Source organism: Marmota marmota, unplaced genomic scaffold, assembly GCF_001458135.2.
Source record: "Marmota marmota marmota unplaced genomic scaffold, marMar, whole genome shotgun sequence".
In the NCBI taxonomy this organism is placed as follows: domain Eukaryota; kingdom Metazoa; phylum Chordata; class Mammalia; order Rodentia; family Sciuridae; genus Marmota; species Marmota marmota.
In genome coordinates, this window is record NW_025999891.1 from 4,052,644 (window position 1) to 4,070,665 (window position 18,022).

Below are 18,022 nucleotides of genomic sequence, written 5' to 3' on the forward strand. Positions count from 1 at the left end.
AGGGCAAGCAGGCCAGCCTCTCAACTCATTTGCTGTTCTGAATGTAAGGAGGAAAATTCGTATTCTGGGCCCACATCTATGTGTCCCATGTGTGTTCCAGCCTTGCCATCCTTGGGCAGTCGGAGCTTCAAGGGCTGATAAAATGCGCATTTAATATCATATTCCCAACCAGTGCCAGGCACACACACATTCACGCTTGTATGCATACACACACACACACACACACACACACACACACGCCAGCATGCACTCAACGCAGGCGCACGGGAACGTGTGGTTCTGACTGGGTCCCGCTGATGGCAGAGAGGTGGTATGGTTCCTTTCTTAGCATCTCTGGGCCCCAGCTCCAAGTTATCGAGCGAGCATGCTAAGGCGGGCAGAAAAATAATGTTTCGATTTACTTAGAGATACAGTTGTTATTGCCATAACCTTAATGAAAGCAGTAAACAGCGCAGTATTAAGGGAGATTTATACAGAAACGCTTTTAACATGTAGACATAGATTTCGCGATGCATACAGCACCTCCTTTCTAAGGGCAATCAATACGGTTATGAACGGTGGTGATAAATTACCAGCTCTGAAGCTACAGAGGGAGGTTTTTTGCACGGGTGTATAAATCAGGTGGTATTGGCGTTCCATGGGGCCCATGCACCACAGTAAATCTGCCAGGCTCGGATGGGCACAGGGCTTGCATTAGCGGTTTTGGGGCTGTCTGCTAAACTCCTGTTTACCCGGGGCATCAGCCAGCCTCGTCTTTGTTATAATTCTGTATTTGACGGAAGCCCATAAAATATGCCTCTTTATTCCCCTCCCCATGAGTCAGGCTCTCTCACGGTCCCCAGAACTGAGTCTGGTGGTTTCCTCTGGTGGCAGTGGTAGTGGTGTGTGTGTGTGTGTGTGTGTGTGTATGTGTGTGTGTGTGCGTGCGCACGCATGGGCTATGTGGCTATTTATTCAAGAACATAATTCAGGAACAGGGCCGCTTCTGTTGACACAGATGAAAGGAAATTTTTATCAAGGAGAAATCCCAGCCTATCTGTAGCGGGGGAACTTGGTGGGCAGACATTTTGCAGAATTTGAAAAGCATTCTCACTTAGAAGCTGTCTCTAAGACCCAACAGCTTCATGAGGGGGTCACCTGTGACTCCAGCTTCAGAATCTGCCTTGTTGGGGCTTTCCTGTAAGTCCTGAGGTCAGCCTGGCTAGAAGCTAGGGAGCAAGGGCCAGAGGCCGCCTGAGGGAGGGAGGAGGAGGCTTGGAGAATCAGATGGATGGCCTCCTTGTCATTTTCATTGGGTTGATCAGCTGAATAGCCTGGGACTTCCTGAGCCCAGTTGGGCTTCTTGGGGTAATCTGGATCCCGAAGCCTTTGCCGTCCCTAACCTGGAAGATGCAAATGTCTCCCTGTTCTCCCTTTTCTTTCTCTATTTATAAGGGCCAGGGAAGCCACAAGGTGGGTCTGGGATATGGCCAATACCTCCTTACCCTAGTGCCCAGGTTGGTATTACCAACAGCTAAGGAGACCTCCAGGTTCAAGCTAACTTGAAGTCATGTGAAACCCTTTTTTCCTACCCTGGGGCCTGCAGCTCATCTATAGTATGCATGCAGAGCCAGGTGTGGTGCCACATGTCTGTAATTTCAGTGACTTGAGATCACAAGTTTGAGGTCATCCTTAGCAACTTGCCAGCCCTACGCAACTTAGCAAGACCCTGTCTCAAAATAAAAAGGGCTGGGAATGTAGCTCAGTGGTAAAGCAACTCCAGGTTCGATCCCCAGTTCCAAAAATAAACAAACAAATAAATAAAAACACACAGAACAGCTGCAGCAGTAACCACCATCTAGGGCGTGGCAGACAAATAGCAGCACAGGACTCAAAAAACAGCTGAAGGGTCTTGATTTTAACCAAAAAGAGCCATTTGGCTGTAATTGCTGATGGATGACCTCCTTGTCATTTTCATTGGGTTGTTCAGCTGAATAGCCTGTCACTGATACCAGGGATAGGGTTGTCTCCATGCTCTCGGGATCTTCTTGGTGTCTCTCATGCAGTGTGGCCTGCCAAGTGGGGACAGGCTGCTTGTGAGTGGTGTGCTGTCTAACCTTTCTGTTCTCCTCCCTAACTCACCAACATGCATGCTTCTCTTCTCCCACCCCTGCCCAAGACATACCATCTCCCCCTTCGGCTCCCTCTCGTGGGCAGCAGGTGGTCACCACCTGCCTAGCCTTGCCTACCTTTCTGCTCCTCACACCTACAGTGAAGGGGACTCGGATGTGGACTCAGAGCTGGAGGACCGGGTCGACGGGGTCAAGTCCTGGTTGTCAAAAAACAAGGGACCTTCCAAGGCAGCTTCTGATGATGGCAGCTTGAAGAGTTCCAGGTGAGCACGTGGCCTTGAGCTGGGAGGAAAGCCATCCTGGGGCATCAGGAGTGACTGAGCAGTGCGTTGGTGTGGAGAGGGCAGGCCTCACACTATCTGTGTGGCTCTCCTGCTGTCCATATGAGAGGCTCGGTGTCTGCTGGCCCACAGAATAAGCACAAGAGGAGGCTGGCTTTTTAGCCAGGCGTGTCTCCCTTATTTTTCCCAGGTAATGTTTTCCTGCTAGATTCAGGGCTCGATAAACTTCACCCCCCCACTTATTCATTCAACAAGTTTGATAGGGCTACATGATTGTTTGAGCCCTTGGAATCAAGACTGGGATGTGACACAAGGGATTCTGGAACCCACAAGCCTGCACAGGGGCACTCTGGATCTCTGCTATTCTGATAGGAATGGTATGAATAGGCACCAGTTCCTGAGTCCTGTCATTGCATGGGTACACTTCTATCTGCCCATTCTCTCCTTCCTCTAATCTCTGGCCCCCACAGGCTTCCTACTAACACCCATCCATAGGGACACTTGCACCCTATTTTCTAGCCAGTCATAGTCTTCTGATGGTATAGACAGCTACCCTAGGAAGCCAGGTCTCACCTTTCTCATTTCCTACTCACCAGCGTAGCTGCAGGCAGGAAGAGCTATCCTCCTCTGCTCCCTCCTCTTTCCCTCCCATAGCCACTTCCCTGCTTGCTTTCTCTCTTTCTCACACACACACACCTCCCCCTCCCTATCCTTAACCTTCGGGGCACATCCTTCCCTAGCCTCCAACCCCAACTGGGTAGAAAAAGTAGTATTCCTCCCCCTTCTGCAACTCCCTGAGGCCCCGTCCCCAAGTCCAGGCCCTCACCACCAGTACCCAGTGGCCCCCTCTAATTGGTTTAATTTATTCGGCCAAACAGCATTTTGTTATTGCAGATAATGTCGCCTTCCCCCCCCCCCAGCCCCACTGCCGTTCACCACAGTGTGGCACGAGGCTCCAGGTAGTTGACAATGAAATAAATTGAACTAAACGTTTTAGAGGGGGGAAAAGTGATGAAATAGAACAATAGTCTAATTTACATGACATTCTCCATGAAGCTATTTTCACTGACGCAAATTATTTTGCTTCATTTCCTCCAACGCTCTCACCACCACTTTGCCAGGGCTGCTGCGTTTTCTCCTCCTTTTGCCTCCCACCCCCTGTGTCTGTATTCTCGAGGTTTAATGCCTGTTCCTCTCTCTCTCTCTCTCTCTCTCTCTCTCTCCCTCCCTCCTTCTCTGCATCCACTCCTGGTTATCTCCTACCCTCCCCACTCAGAACGGCCCTCAACAGCCTCCCCAGGGATGCCAAGGGGGTGGAGGAGAGGCCAGCCTCGGTGCTGAGCTCACTCAGCTATCGAAAACGGCTGACCCTGAAGGACTCCATCGGGGGCACGGGGGACGAGGACTCACTCTTCACCACCCTGAGTGAGCGCGCCACCTCCCCAGAGAGGCCCCCCCGCAAAGCCCGCCAGGGTCCCAGGGAAGAGCCGGTCCAGGGCCGGAGGTCCAAGGAGCCTGATGAATGTGGCTCCATCTTTTCAGAGGTTGGAAGCCGTGCAGGCCGGGGGCTAGAAAAGCGGTGGGGTTCAGATTTTGACCGGTCCTCCACGGTCTCTGCGCCCGTCAGCCGGGCCTCCTCGGCCACACGGCGTGGCTCTGGGGAGGATGGGGCCCGTTCCGCCCTGAGCTTCTCGCTGTCAGGCTCACCCAGCTCCCGCCGCAGCACCTCCCGGCTTGAAGGCCTGGCCAGGACTCTCAGCCCATCCTGGAGCCGAGCCTCAGGCCTGGGCCGGGAGAGCCCTGACTCCCGAATGTCCCTGGGCCGGAGCTGCCTGGATGAGTGGGATGATGGAGCCAGTGTGGCCCTGAGCGAGGCACACTCAGAGTTCAGCCATCCATCGCTGGCCCGAAGTCTGTCCGTGCCACCCCAGCCACGGGGCTTGGCCTCAGCCACTGATGAGCCGCTCAGTTCTAGCGTCCGTCCTGTCAGCCGTCGCTCCTACCTGGACCCAGACCTGGAGGCTGCCATCAATGAGGTCTTGAGCTACAAACCTGTCCCATTCCAGAGAAGCAGCCTAGAGCCTGACTCTGAGGAGGACGATCGCAAGAGTATCCAAAGTGCCCGAAGCGCCCGACTGGGTTCCCCAGAACGTGGCACCAGCATCCGCCGCTCTGCCTCAGCTGCTGATGTCTCTAGGACGCGCAGTGGACACAAGAGCCGGAGCAAGCACAGGAGGAGAAGGAGCAGCTCCAGCTCCAGCTGCAGCTCCGAAGGCTCCTCAGAGCACAAGCGGAGGAGGAAGGGGCGCTCTCGGAAGAACAAGAAGAAGTCCAAATCGAGAAGAAAGAGAACCGAGACAGAGTCTGATTCCTCCTCATCCTCATCCAGTGGCTCAACGGTCTCAGGTCACAGTGGGTCAAGCGTGAAGAAGGGTCCTGCCACCGAAAGTGAGGAGGCTGGGCAGACACTCCGGCAGTCGAGGAAGGAGGAGAAGAAGCGCAAGAAAGAGGTGGACAGTCTGATGATGCGGTACCTGTACCGACCTGAGAGCGACTAGTGTAGTAGGTGGCATCTGGCGTGGAGTGCAGCATGGTGTGTCCCACTCAGCACAAACTAACTTGCTCCCTTCCCTACCTGCCACCTTCTCAGGTCCTATCTGCATTCCTCTTGGTCTGGCCTGGCCTTGGAGAGCCTACATGTGGCTACCTCAGAGAGCAGGGACCAGCTAAGCTGGGTAGTCACTCCAAACCCTGAGCCAGTCTCTCAACTCACTGGTGATGTGGATTATAGCTCCTACATACCAAGTCCTTACCCTGGACCAGGGACTGTGATATTCTTTTTTATCTTTTTTAGTTGTAGATGGACACAACACCTTTATTTTATTTATTTATTTTTGTGTGGTGCTAAGGGTCAAACCCAGTGCCTCAAACATGCTAGGCAAACGCTCTACTACTGAGCTACAACCCCAGCCTCCCATGCTTTATTCTTGATCCTCATGATAACCTCATGACAAAGATGTGAAAAGCCCTGTTTCAGAGAAGAGAAAGCTGAGGCTCAGAGAAGTTAAGTCACTTACCAAGGTCACACAGGTGGGAACTGATATTGTCAGGAGCTGAATGGCATGTGTTTAACTCCAACACTCTTGCCCTTAACTACTTCTCCATTCAGTTCAGTGCAGAGCACGTGGGCAACATGTGAGTGCCAGACAGCACCTGTTTGAGAGCTATTGTTCATGTCCCCATAGGGCTGGGCCCAGAAAAGGGCCCTCCCTAACTGATACCCTGGCTGTGGGTTGGTGCATCAGTGGCCACTAGCTCTTATGTGGCCTTTTGGTCTGCTCTCCCCCCAGCTCCCAGAGCCACCTTCCTCCCTGGCATGAATCTCAAGTCTGGGAGGACAAGGGTCAGAAGGCTGCAGCCCACACTGCACCACACCCTACAGCAGACCCAGGAGGTGCCCGATGCCCTCCCCAACCCTCCCACCTGCAGGCAGCCCACACATGGGCGTCACCTCTGTTCTGCTCATCTTGTAAAGTTCTAATGAATAGAAATTAGCAGCTGCTGAGTGACAGCCCCCTCCTGGTTCTCCTGCCTCCCCTACCTCCCCCAGCTCTTCTCCCTGTGGGGAGGGAGATCTAGCAGTTAGGCCCATTATGCCCACACCCCCACTATGGAAGAGAGGCAGAGCCTGACTCACTGGGATCCCATTGTTGCCAGTTACCCTGGTGGGCGGTGACATTTTAGATCATCCTGGTAATATGAAGCTGTTTTTGACATGGTACCCTCCCAGGATAAGCTTACTGCCTCCCAGGAGGTATAACCCCAAAGTGTACCCCCCTGAGGCTCAGGCAGTTGTTCCCCAGATGCATGAACTAACACACACCTGTTGCATGCGTGTACTGTGAAGCAGCTGGGCAAATACTGACTTTAGCTTAGTTATACCAAAGGGGTTCAATGGAAGGTCCCTTTAAGGAATGGAACAAATAGAAGTGCAAGTTACCTTCGGCAATGGAATGGAATTGGGGGAGTGGATGGAGTGATGGAACTTGAACCCAGATCAGGCTCAGTTCGTTCCTTGGGCATGAGCTGCTCTGAAACCCTTGGGCTCAGCTCTGCTCTGTCACTTTCCCCATGTGGCAGATGGTTGCAGGGTGCTTTGTAAAGCATCTCAATTGCGTTAGGGTCTCCTTGTCAGCTCCATTGTGGGAAAAAACAGGAGTCAAAATATTTGGCCTACTATTTCAGCCTTCCCCTTAGCAGCCCTGCTAAGTGCCCCAAACCCCCATGGCAGGAAGTCAGTGGGTGGATGGAGGAGGAAGTCTAGAAAGCATGGAAGGCCAGGCCCTTCTGTGTATTGCACCCGTTCCCAGAGGAAGACACAGGCCATCTCACCAACTGGTGGGCAACTAGCAAATTTCAGACCCTAGTGCCCTCAGCCCACCGTCACCCTTGACCTGAAAATCATTAAGAACAAAGACACAGAAAGCTTCTTTCCTCCTCCACCCATCAGCTCAGTTCCTCTTGTCCAACTAGAAGCCAGAATAGTCCTGAAACCCTCTCCTCAGGCTCTGAGGAGGATTGCATTCACTGTTGGTAGAGTGGCCCCCAGCCAGAACCTAGCCAACCAGCACGGAGCTAGAGAGAAAAAGCAGCAGAGGGAGGATCTCCCTGGCACTCAGCATTAAGTGGCTTTGGGGTGAATACTCTGCCAGGGGTGAGGGTGGGAGTGGGACAGGACAGAGCCAGAGCCAGAGCCAAAGCCAAAGCCAAAGCTTAGCTTCCCATCTGGTGATGAGGAACGAGAATTCGGAACACGGATTCAGCATCCATAGCAAAGTCAAGGGGAGGGGAGCTGACACCCTGGGCTCTCCCAGCGGGAATTAGGTTATGTACCAAATTGTTTGTGACATTGCTGAGCAGGAGACACTGGCTTGTGGAGAGGAAAGCTTTTTAAACGATTTGGTTAAAATGTTCCAATTGCCAGCCGTGACTCTTGCCCTGGGGAGGAAGGGAGCTGCCTGCTGTTGGCCCGTTGATGGCTGTGGCATCAGTATAAGCTACTAAGGAGACTGGCTAAAGAGAACCCAAGGAAGAACCAAACAGAGATCTAGTGCATCATCCACAGCCCAGGCAAGACAGAGACGTGGGATTTACCACCTCTCCAGCTGCTACCGCCTCTGCCTATCACCTCGACAGAACAGCGTAGAAACCTGGCTGTCATTTACCCAGGTGTCTGAATGTGGGAGTGGTGAGGGAATGACGAGGAGCACAGGGCTGCAATTGATTCAGAGGGCTGGGCTCTCCAGCAGTGCCTCATTTGCATCTGGATCCCAGCCCTGGCATCTATCTCACCCCCTCTGCCCACAGAATAACTCCACTGTCTTTCCTCAAAGCCAGGCCTTCCTTTTCCTAACAGCAGATCTTTAGCACTGGGTGCCCAGAAATTCTGTATAAAAAATGAAAACAAAACCCGGCTCCCGATAATGTAGAATTCAAACAACCCCAAAGCTACAATAATCCCCACCCCTGTTTTTTTTTTTTTTTCTGTGTTGTACAGCCATCATTGAGTTTCACAATTTTGTCCTAGAGTCACCTCAGAGTCCTTTAGTACCTCTGCTCCATCAAAATAAGACTCATTTATGTTCAATGTAGTTTGTACTAAGTGTGTTTTGTGCTATTCTGATTCCTTTAAAAATGTTAATTCATTCATGAGAACTAGAATAACTATTAGCCAGACCTCCCCATTCCTGAGCCATTTTGCATAATTGAACATATATTCTCTCAGGCTCTTCGGGGAGGGGAAGAGAGCGAGATACATGTCTTTTACACCCCTTGGACACTCACTCAGGCCAGCAGGAGAATGCAGGTTTGATCTTGTTTTCTTCTCAGGTATCTAATCTAGCGGCAGAGTGGAGTTTTCTCAAGGCTTTGAAGTTCAGGTTCAGGTTTACATCCTGACTGTGTGACCTTGGGCAGGATGCTTCATCTCTTTGAACCAGCTTCTCCATACCAACCTATAGGGTTGCTGTGCAGAATAAGACAGCATATCCAGGGGGCCTAGGCCTGTGTCTCATACAGAAGAAGATCCAGTGATGGAATTCTTTCTTCTGGATCGCTCACTGACACCTTGGGGGAAGCTAACAAAGTGACTTTTTCTCACAGAACCTTGTTTCCTCCGATAGAACTTTAAAAGGACCAGTAAATCAAGGGCCTTCCTCAGATTCTTAAATCAGAATTGCAGGCAATAGAGATCATGGAATTCCTGTTTGCCCAAGTAGACTATATCTAGGATCTGTAGGCAGATCTGTGTGCCTCTGTCACTTGGAGCAGTGGGCAGGGCAGCAGTTCTAAGGACCCAGCCGAGAGCAGGGACCCAGTAGGAGTGGTGTCACACTGGGCTATATTTTCTAAAATGGTGTTGAAATTACAGTGCACTTTAATAGTCAGGAGGGGAAGGTAGCTCCTGGGCCTTGGGAAATAAACAAAAAAGAAGGTGACTGGAACTGGGTAGAACATGATCCCATCTTTCCTTGTGAGAGGTCATGATCCTGCTTCATCCAGTGGATAATGCTTCTTCATATCTTCAGAGAGATAGCTGGAGGCTTCCAGAGCCAGGGACCTGATGAAGACTCAATGGGATTATGAGATTTTTTTTCCATTGAGCCACCCTGAAACAAAGGTCTTGGCAGCCTGATTCCTGAGGCTTCATTCCTTATTGTTAACAGAGGATGCCATGATCAACAGTAGAAGTTCCCACCGGCCTTAGGAAACGCTGATTAGGAGAAAAAATTCAGATCTGGGAATATTCAATAGGGAAAGCTCCTCTTTCTTAGAAGCCATCTTTTTTTAGAATAACTTGCTTAAGAGAGCCCCTACCTTAGCCAGGCTGTAAGCATCCAGTCTCCATCACTGTGGCTCATGGATGGCCTGCATCAGAATCTTCTGGGGAATAAGCTGAAGATGGGAACCCCTGGGTTCCACCCAAGAGCTATCAAGTCAAAAATTTTAAGAGGAAGGACCCAGGACTTTGTAGGCGATTCTTATACCCACTCACGTCCCAGACCTCTGCTCTCCAGTACCCGTGTCCTATGGATTTTTAAAGGTCTCAGAGTTGAACTGGTGTGCTCCTTTCTCTAACTATATTGAATGTCTTCTAGGTGAGCCAAGAAGTCTTTACCTAGCAACGTCTGGTGTTTGGAGTGCTCTAACAGGGATTTGGTACTCCAGGGTAGAAGTGTCCTTTGTCCTTGACCTTGTCCTTACTCCTCTCTCCCTGCAGCCCCACCAGCCACTGGAAGCCCCTTCCCCCTGACCGATCCGATGATGAGCACGACCCTGTGGACGGCACCTCCAGACCCCGATACTCCCACAACTGTCTGAGTGACAGCGATACAGAGGCAAAGCTGGCGGAGACCAATGCATAGCCCAGGGGAGTGGCTCTCAGCCCTCACACCCCACAGCCTCTGCCTGCCTGGGCATCTCTCCCAGGAACCAGTGGGGCACTGGTCCCCCCGCTGACTGCTGATCTGCATGGGAAACACCCTGACCCTCCACTATCAGGGGGACTTTCCAGGCTGTGGGTGTCTGACATCCCCACATGGAAGAGGTGGGAGAAAGAGGAGTTTCTGAAAAGAGAACTTTTTGCTCCTCCCTGCCTCAAAGATGCCACACTCTTGGCTTCTACCCAGGGCCACCATGGTCAGTGGCAGGTGGCCTGGCACTGCATGGAGCCAGCAAATTGACCTCCATCTCAGCCCCCTGCTCAGGGATGATGGACAGATTGCCTACTGGGCCACTCAAGGTTGCTGGGTCCATGGGGAGGAGTCGGGGAGGGAACAGCAATTCCTTCCCACTGGTTTGGGACGAGGGCTTTCTCTTCTCAGTGCCTGCTGTCTTTTTACTTCTTAATTTAAATATCCAACTTCTCCATCACGGCCACATCCCTGAGAGTGGGAGCCGGCTGCAGTGGCAGCTGGGGCCCCCAGGAACAACTTGGAAATCTCTTCATCTCCACTTTTCTGGGTGCAGTCCTTTCTCTGTGCAGCCAGGGAGACTGGTGAGCAGAGCTGGGGCCAGGTTCTTAAGAGTCAGTGTGGGGAGGGGCTGCCAGGTGCTTCTGGTTGGGCTGAGCAAGCCTCCACAGATGGGGTACATAAATGCCATCGAATTTCCAGCCCCCACCCACCCTCTCCATCTCATCAGTGCGTTAAGTGCAATGACCTATTTAATAGTAAACCCATTCCACCTGCACCAGCTTGGGGACTTGTCCAAGCACTGCCTCCCTCTACTCTGTACCAGTTGCCTGGGTCATAAGCTCAACTTGAGAAGAAAGGCCTGGGGTTGAGGGCTTGTGGTCAGAACCACTGAAGATGGGAGTGTCCGTGGATACTAGTGTGTGTCAGACACAAGTCCTCACCCAGTGTCCTGAGCTGGTATCATCTCCCTGCCCCCCCACACTTATCCCAGACCTGGAAACAAGCGGTCCCAGCCCCCTCCAAAAGTTATCCCCTCAACTCCACCAGACTTGGGGGCCAAGGGCAGTGCCTGGAGCTGCTCCCATCTGCTGTCCCCATTCTCTCCTGCAATTGGTTTGTACTCACTGGGCTGTGCTCTCCCCGTTTACCTGATGTATGGAAATAAAGCCCCTTTTCCTCCTGGCTATGCCAGTTTTCCTGCCTCTTCCTTCAGGCCCAGGGAAAGTCCCTTGTGATCACAGGGGTGAAGGCAGAAGCAGGACTATTGGGGACACCAGAGAGTCACCTTGTTCTCACCTTCTCCCATGTCAGATTGTGCCACCCAGAGAACCCTGGCAGGTCATCTGGGGCAGGCAGGATGAGGAAATTAGGAGATTAGTCGAGGATTACACAACCCCAACTTTTGCACTGAGAGCCTGTGGATTGTAATTCAGGTTGGCAGAGTTGTCCAAGCCTCATCTCCTCTGGCCTCCATGAGGAAATATTATTGTCCACCAGCTGCAGGGATTTTATCTTCTCTTTACCTTTTTTCTTTTTTTTTATTCAAGCCCTTTTTTAAAATTTGTTCTAATTAGTTACACATGACAGCAGAAAGCATTTTGACTCACTGTTTGCAAATGGAGCACAACTTTTCATTTCTCTGGTTGTACAGGACACACAGTCACACCATTCGTGCAATCATACATGTACATAGGGTAATAATGTCCATCTCATTCCACCATCTTTCCCACCCCCGTACCTCCTCCCCTCCCCTTACTCTGCCCAATCCAAAGTGCCTCCATTCTTCCCTTGCCCCTCCCCCATTATGGATCAGCATCCACTTATCAGGGAAATCAAGCCCTTCTTAAAGCTTAATTTTAGCCATTCCAAAGGTGACTTTTTGATCAGAACTCTGGCCCTCAATCCCCCTTGGCCACAAGGCAACTTGAATGGGCTGAAAATGCTGTCTTCTTCCCTGCCCACATGCCCTAGTCCATGCCTTGTCCCCAGACTGATAGCTAAGAGTCTCCTCATGCACAAGGGGGAGAAACGACACCCACTTGTTCCTCTTCTACCTTCTGTAATGTGGCCAGTTATAATCACTGCAGGAATCAAGTGCTTTGGCGTGGAAGCAGGAAGGGTATCAGCCCTCATGCTGAGGCTCCAATGATGTCAGTCACCCAGAAAGTCAAAAAAGGGAAGGAGGAAGAAAATTCAGAAAATGAGCAGGAGAGAAGTATGAAATGGATCCATTTTGAACAATAGAGACTTTCCCCTCTGCTGCCTCACAATAGAGAGGAGAAGGTAGTAAAAACAAAGTTGTGTTGTTTTTTTTTTTTTCCCTTTAACTGCTGGTTCATGTTCAGTTCTGTCATTCACATCTTTTACTCCTGCTGTAAAACAGGTGCATTTTCTGTTTCTCCCAGGAGATAGTATGACCAACTCCCTACCACCTGCCCAAAAGTTCACCAACACCAACTCCAGCTTCTGGTTCACTGGAAAGTCCAACCTCAACCTCCATTGCCTGGTTTGGAGTAAAGGACTTTGCTAAAGTTAGAAAACTTGGATTATTCATTTATTCATTTGCTCACCAGTTGAGAAATATTTCATAACTGCCTACTGTGCTCTAGGCATGGCCCTAGATGCTCAGGATGGATAAATCCCTCCCTTTTAGTAGAGGAGTCAGAAACACAAAATATGCACTACACTTGCTAGTATGTGCAAGTCTTAAGTGGGCAAAGGCTTGTACAAGGAAGACCAATGTGGAATAGACTATAAGTTCAAATAAGTTGCTTTGGGCATGTTATATACAGAGATATTCTCTTTGGGAAAGGGGGACTGGAAAAGATTCTAAAAGGAGCTGGTATTTTGGACTGGGACTTGAAGACAGGATAACACTTACACAGGTGGATATTGCTGGGACAGGCCATGTTGGGATGAAAGAAGATTTAAGACAAAATTTTTTTTTTTTAGTTATAGATGGACAGAATGCCTTTATTTTATTTTTATGTGGTGCTGAGTATTGAACCCAATGCCTCAAGCATGCTAGGCAAGAACTCTGCTGCTGAGCTATAGCCCCAGCCCTGGAAGAAAGAGGATTCTGTGCAAAGGTCTTGAGTTTGAGAAAGATAGGCGGTGGTAGAGCATGCTTCAGGCTATCTGGGGAAGCCAAAGGACATCACCTCATATGACCAATCTTTCTCAAAGCTTCAGTAAAACTCCTTAGCCAGGGTGCTAGCCTTTAGGCTGGGAAGAAAACAATTCCCTTGGTATCAGCAACTCCCCAGAGGAGTCCTGGGACCTACAGGGCTACTGAAACCCATCTTCATTTGGGGTGCAACTTGAGAGCTCTATTAAATTCCTGCCCTCACCTGTACAGTCACGGTAGCTGTGGTCCCTAAGATGTGTGTGATTCCTGTGAAACAAAGCAAATCTTTCCCTGCTCCAGGCTCAAAGCTGCCCTACTAGATCCTCCTTTCTAATTGCAGATCCTCAGGATTGCTTTCGCTCCTAAATAGGAGGCAAGGATGGGAACTAAAGCCTGTAGGACTCCCCATAGTGTCTAGAGAATACAGAAGCAGGCAGTGACCCCAAAATTGCCTCCTTTTGTCCTTGCATCCCCTTGGCAGATTATCCCAGTTGTCCTTCCCCCCTCCCCCTCCCCTGTGCCTGGTGGCACAGACACTTAGCGATTTGCTCCTTAATTGTCCCCCAGCTAGGCTGCGCAGATGCCGCTCTTTAATCTCTCCTGATAAATGAATCGCGCCGCTCCTTTAATCATATGTTCATATCCAAGCCAATTTGAATCAATTTGGCAGGGAGCGTGTTGCAAGAGATGCCATGACTGCTGTTTCTCCCCCAGGGCTCTGGAGCCAGAACGACTGCTGTCCGCACCCTCAGTAAAGAGCCCAGGAGACCTGTCTGGAGGAAAGATCTCCCACCTGAAAGGTGGAGACTTTTTAAAGTCATTTCATTCATTCCTGTTCTAAAAGCAGGCTGTAGGGACTAGAAGATGGATTCCCAAAGGCCTCAAAAGTGGAAGGGAGGGGGATGAGTCCACAGCCTTCCTTGGTCACTGAATAAGGGGTCCCATTATCATCCCTGGGAGAAACTGCTGCCTTAAATCTAATGTTAATCCTTCCTGTTCCCCTTTCATTTCCTCTAAGCTGGTTCTCAGGGAAGATGGAGCAGTTCATCACAGCAACACATTCCAGACCAGTCTAGGATAATTTGTTCTTGCCTACAACTGGTGGCCAACCCAACTCCTTTTATCTTCCCCTAGGACATGTTCTTTCCTGACACCTCCAGGCAGATGGGCAGTTGGGGACATGCTTGGAGTGTACCAAGTGCTACTAGGTTTGGGACTGCTGCTTTTGCATGTCTCACATGGGGTTCACATGTAGTAGTGAAAACAAAGCAAAAATACAAAACCTGCTCAACTGAGGGTTTCTGTCACTAGCACTGTAACCTTGGGCTAAACCTCTCTGTGGAAAACAAGGTGATATTGCTGACAAGAACCTTTGCCTCCTAAGTCCAGAGCTCCTTACTGCAGCCAATAGAATCTCCTTCATCGCCATCGATTACTCCAACCCTTCATCACCTGGTAAGAGCTAGAGGGACCCCACGGTTGGCACCAGTGGAGCTGAGAGTTCTGAGATCCCAATTCTAGGAGAGGAACACCTTCTCCCAGAATATGGTCTGTCTGGGGTCGGTTTCATCCAGCTGCCTTTTTGTACTTTAGCATCCTCTTGCATTTCCTAGTCTCATTCCCTGCAGTGGCAGGTGGGCCCAGCCATTATCAGTGAAATCAAGAGATCTCTAGCATCTTCATGTGCAAGTCCACCACCTTTGGAACTTTGGAATCCAGCAGCCTCAGGATCTGTGGGCTTGGAAGTTCTTCCCGCCCTTCCCAGAAGCCATGCCCCTTAAAAGGGCAACAGAACAGTAGTTCTGTCCTGAACTGATGTTAGGGCCAAACCCATAGTGTTGCCCTTTGAATTATTACAGCAGGATTGAGGTCCAGCCTACTCTCAGCAACTGGAAATATTTTTTCCCCTGCCCTTGTAAGGGCTTTTGGAAGCCCTTGGTCTGAGCCAAGATTGAAGGAGGTGGCTGAAGCTAAGGGAACCCTTCACAGTCTGTCAATAGTGACGGATGGAAGATGAAGAAGGTAATAAAACCAATTCCTATTTGTGGAGCAGTTACTATGTCTCCAGCGTTTGTGCACTTTGCCTACATTGTCTCCTTTAGCATTTGTCACAATTCTGTCAAGTGTCATTGCCCAAGGAGGACACTGAGGCTAAGAGAGTTGATGTCAGCCAGGTGCAGTGGGTACATGCCTATAATCCCAACCTCTTGGGAGGCTGAGGCACGAGGATCATAAATTCAAGGCTAGCCTGGGCAACTTAGCAAGACCCTGTCTTGAAAGAAAGAAAAATTAAATAAATAAATAAGTAAAAGGAGAGGGAAGTGACTGGGGATGTAATTCAGTGGTAGAGTACCCCTGGATTCAATTCCCAGTAAGTGTGTGTGTGGGGGGGCAGAAATAGAAGGAAAGACAGACAGACAAACACACACACACAGACACACACACAATGTCATCTTTACAAGCAAGGTCTTCAGCTTGATTCCAGAAGAGGTGGCCTGGATTCTCAAACTATTCTGGCCTTGTGGAAGAGTAGAGAGGCAAGAAAACAAGAAATCACTATCATGGCCAGTGCTTGGTATTCACCAAAGCCTGGCTTCCCCCAAGGAAACACTTCTTGGCAATTTGGGGAAAAAAAATACCTACCTCACATTTGTGTTGCTCTTTACAATTTCAGAGCATCCCCCGTACATTATCACATTTCACTTTACTCCCACTGTGCCAACAATATGAATAACAGTTCCACATGGCCGGGAATGCATATTTTAAGCTATATTCACTTCAGTCTAATTTCATGACAGTACAACAGAACAATCCAGACCGTTCCCTGCTATTTGATCGGGGAGAAAAGATATCCAGAGCAATAGCCATTTTGGAGTTACAAGGATATTAGATTTGTTTAGAAGGAATTTTACAGAGAAATTGAGTTTTCTGCAGTGTATGCCCCCGTGATGGGTCATATAAATATGGGAGATTCTAAAAAGGCTGTGTGCTTTGTGATTGAAGTCAGTGACATAAATCTCCCAGTGGAATACTTATATGTGCAGATAGAATTTGCTTTCCATATCAAAAGTCAGCAATGAGTTTTATAAAAAAAAATTTTAAGGATATTAAGTTTTGACACCGTTCAGGCAAATTATATTTGAGGTGGCTTAAGAGTCAAAGAGTTTCCACATTTTAATAAATTTTTATATGTTTTGTGTCACATTTATGATCTGACTAGATTAGGAAAAGAAGCAAATGGATTTGGGGAAGAGAGGACACTAGGGAATTTGAAAGTAGAATATGTATATATATATATATATATATATGGAGAGAGAGAGAGAGATCCTGCTATGGGGACAATGCAGTCAATAGCTTCAGAAACATTAGATTTTAAAAGACAGGTCAACGACTGACAGTCAGGCAAATGTAAAATTGTATGTAATGAAATAGGTCTCATTCATGGCTCATCTTCTTTTTTTTTTTTTTTTTTTTTTTGGTGGTGGTGGTGGATGGTACCAGGCTTGAACTCAAGGGCACTCAATCACTGAGCCCCATCTCCAGCCCTATTTTGTATTTTATTTAAAGACAAGGTCTCACTGAGTTGCTTAACATTTTACTTTTGCAGAGGCTGGCTTTGAACTCAAGATCCTCCTGCCTCAGCCTCCTGAGCCACTGGGATTACAGGCGTGTGCCACTGTGTCTGGCAGCATGGCTCATCTTAACCCTAAAGCCTACTATCAATTACAGGTTGGCACCGTTGCTGGAGGACAGCTTCTGGTCCCCAAGGGAAGAACAAGGGAGAGTGACAGTGCGGAGTGACACTCCCTGGAAGGTTCTGCCCTGGAAGTAGAAGCCTCATGGCCCGCCTTTTGAGGGCCTTTGAGCTCTTCTGTGGGGGCTGTTCTTTCTGGCAATAGGATATAATGGTAGGAAAGGAGGTTCTACTCCGAGAAACTGGTGAAATAAGCCTAAAGAACCAACTAGAAAGTGAGGCAGTCTTATGGTTCTGCTAATGAGCTCTTAAGATCACCTAGACACATGACAAAAGTACATGTGCTATTAGGATATTAGGGGGCTGGGGATGTAGCTCAGTGGTAGAGCACTTGCCTGTTGTGTGTGAGGCCCCAGGTTTGATCCTTGGCACTGAAATACATACATAAATAAATATTAGAAGGAGTGAGGCACTGTAGCTGTGCTTACAGTCCCAGTTACTTGGGAAGTTGAGGAGGATCACTTGAACTCAGTAGTTGGGGCCAGCCTGGGCAACATTGCAGACTCCCTCAAAAAAAAAAAAAAAAAGGTTCTTTGGAAACTGTAGTCTTATTTTGGGATGAGGGATTATAGATACTGTATCTCTTAATATCAAATTTTCATGCAATTTTTAGATCAGTACAAATGTATCTACCAACAACAAAGAAGGTCCCCCAAATTGTGATGTGAGGGTGACTGTCAGAGTAGCTTCTTTTCCATATAGAAATCTTAGCAGTGCGGGGTACACCATGTGGCAAAGCTGCTTAGAAACTGCTTAGATCCCTTTCTCAGGGAAAGTGGTTCTTAAAGCAGCAGGCAGCTCCTGGCATGGCTGAGAGTGGAAGCTGGAAGAGGAACAGATTGGAGGGTGGAACTTGAACAGTTTTTTAGGGTCTTTAGGGGAAAGGAGCAGGGATTAGGGAGAGATGACTGTCTAGACCTTGCTCTTTCAAGCAGCCTGGAGCCCTCCGTGCAAGTGACCGGTTTGAGGACATTTGTGTTGATAAAAGGGTTGGTGGTGGAGTTGAGAAGGTCATTTAGGATATTTGTGTCATGGTTATGTTGAGAGAGAGAGAGAGAGAGAGAAAGAAAGAGAGAGAGAGAGAGCTGTAAGGGAACATAGATCATAGATCACTGGCCAGACTTCATACTTGGCTAATAGATTTGTGCTTCTAATACCTGGTTCCATCTGAGGTTTAGCCCCTTAAGGAAAAGTGTTGTTGCTGAGCTTAGTGACCAGGGAGCTTCTCTGAGAAAATGAGGCTTCCTTGTGGAAGGGCTCACCTGGGGCTTCCG

At 49.2% G+C, this 18,022-nt stretch overlaps 1 protein-coding gene across 24 annotated transcripts in view; it reads left to right on the top strand.

The window, feature by feature from the left end:
- The window catches only part of Myo18a (myosin XVIIIA), a 94,806-nt gene extending 83,753 nt beyond the window's left edge, over positions 1 to 11,053 (top strand). For 14 of the 24 annotated variants that reach the window (XM_048793717.1, XM_048793737.1, XM_048793730.1 and 11 more), the window contains 3 exons: positions 2,252 to 2,374; positions 3,669 to 4,954; positions 9,672 to 9,810. In XM_048793717.1, the coding sequence (XP_048649674.1) occupies positions 2,252 to 2,374; positions 3,669 to 4,950 (1,405 nt within the window). In that variant the 3' untranslated portion in view covers positions 4,951 to 4,954; positions 9,672 to 9,810. Of the gene's footprint in view, positions 1 to 2,251; positions 2,375 to 3,668; positions 4,955 to 9,671 lie in introns of all 24 variants that reach the window. The other 10 variants (XM_048793781.1, XM_048793800.1, XM_048793790.1 and 7 more) reach the window with 1 other exon arrangement.
- Positions 11,054 to 18,022: the final 6,969 nt, after the last annotated feature.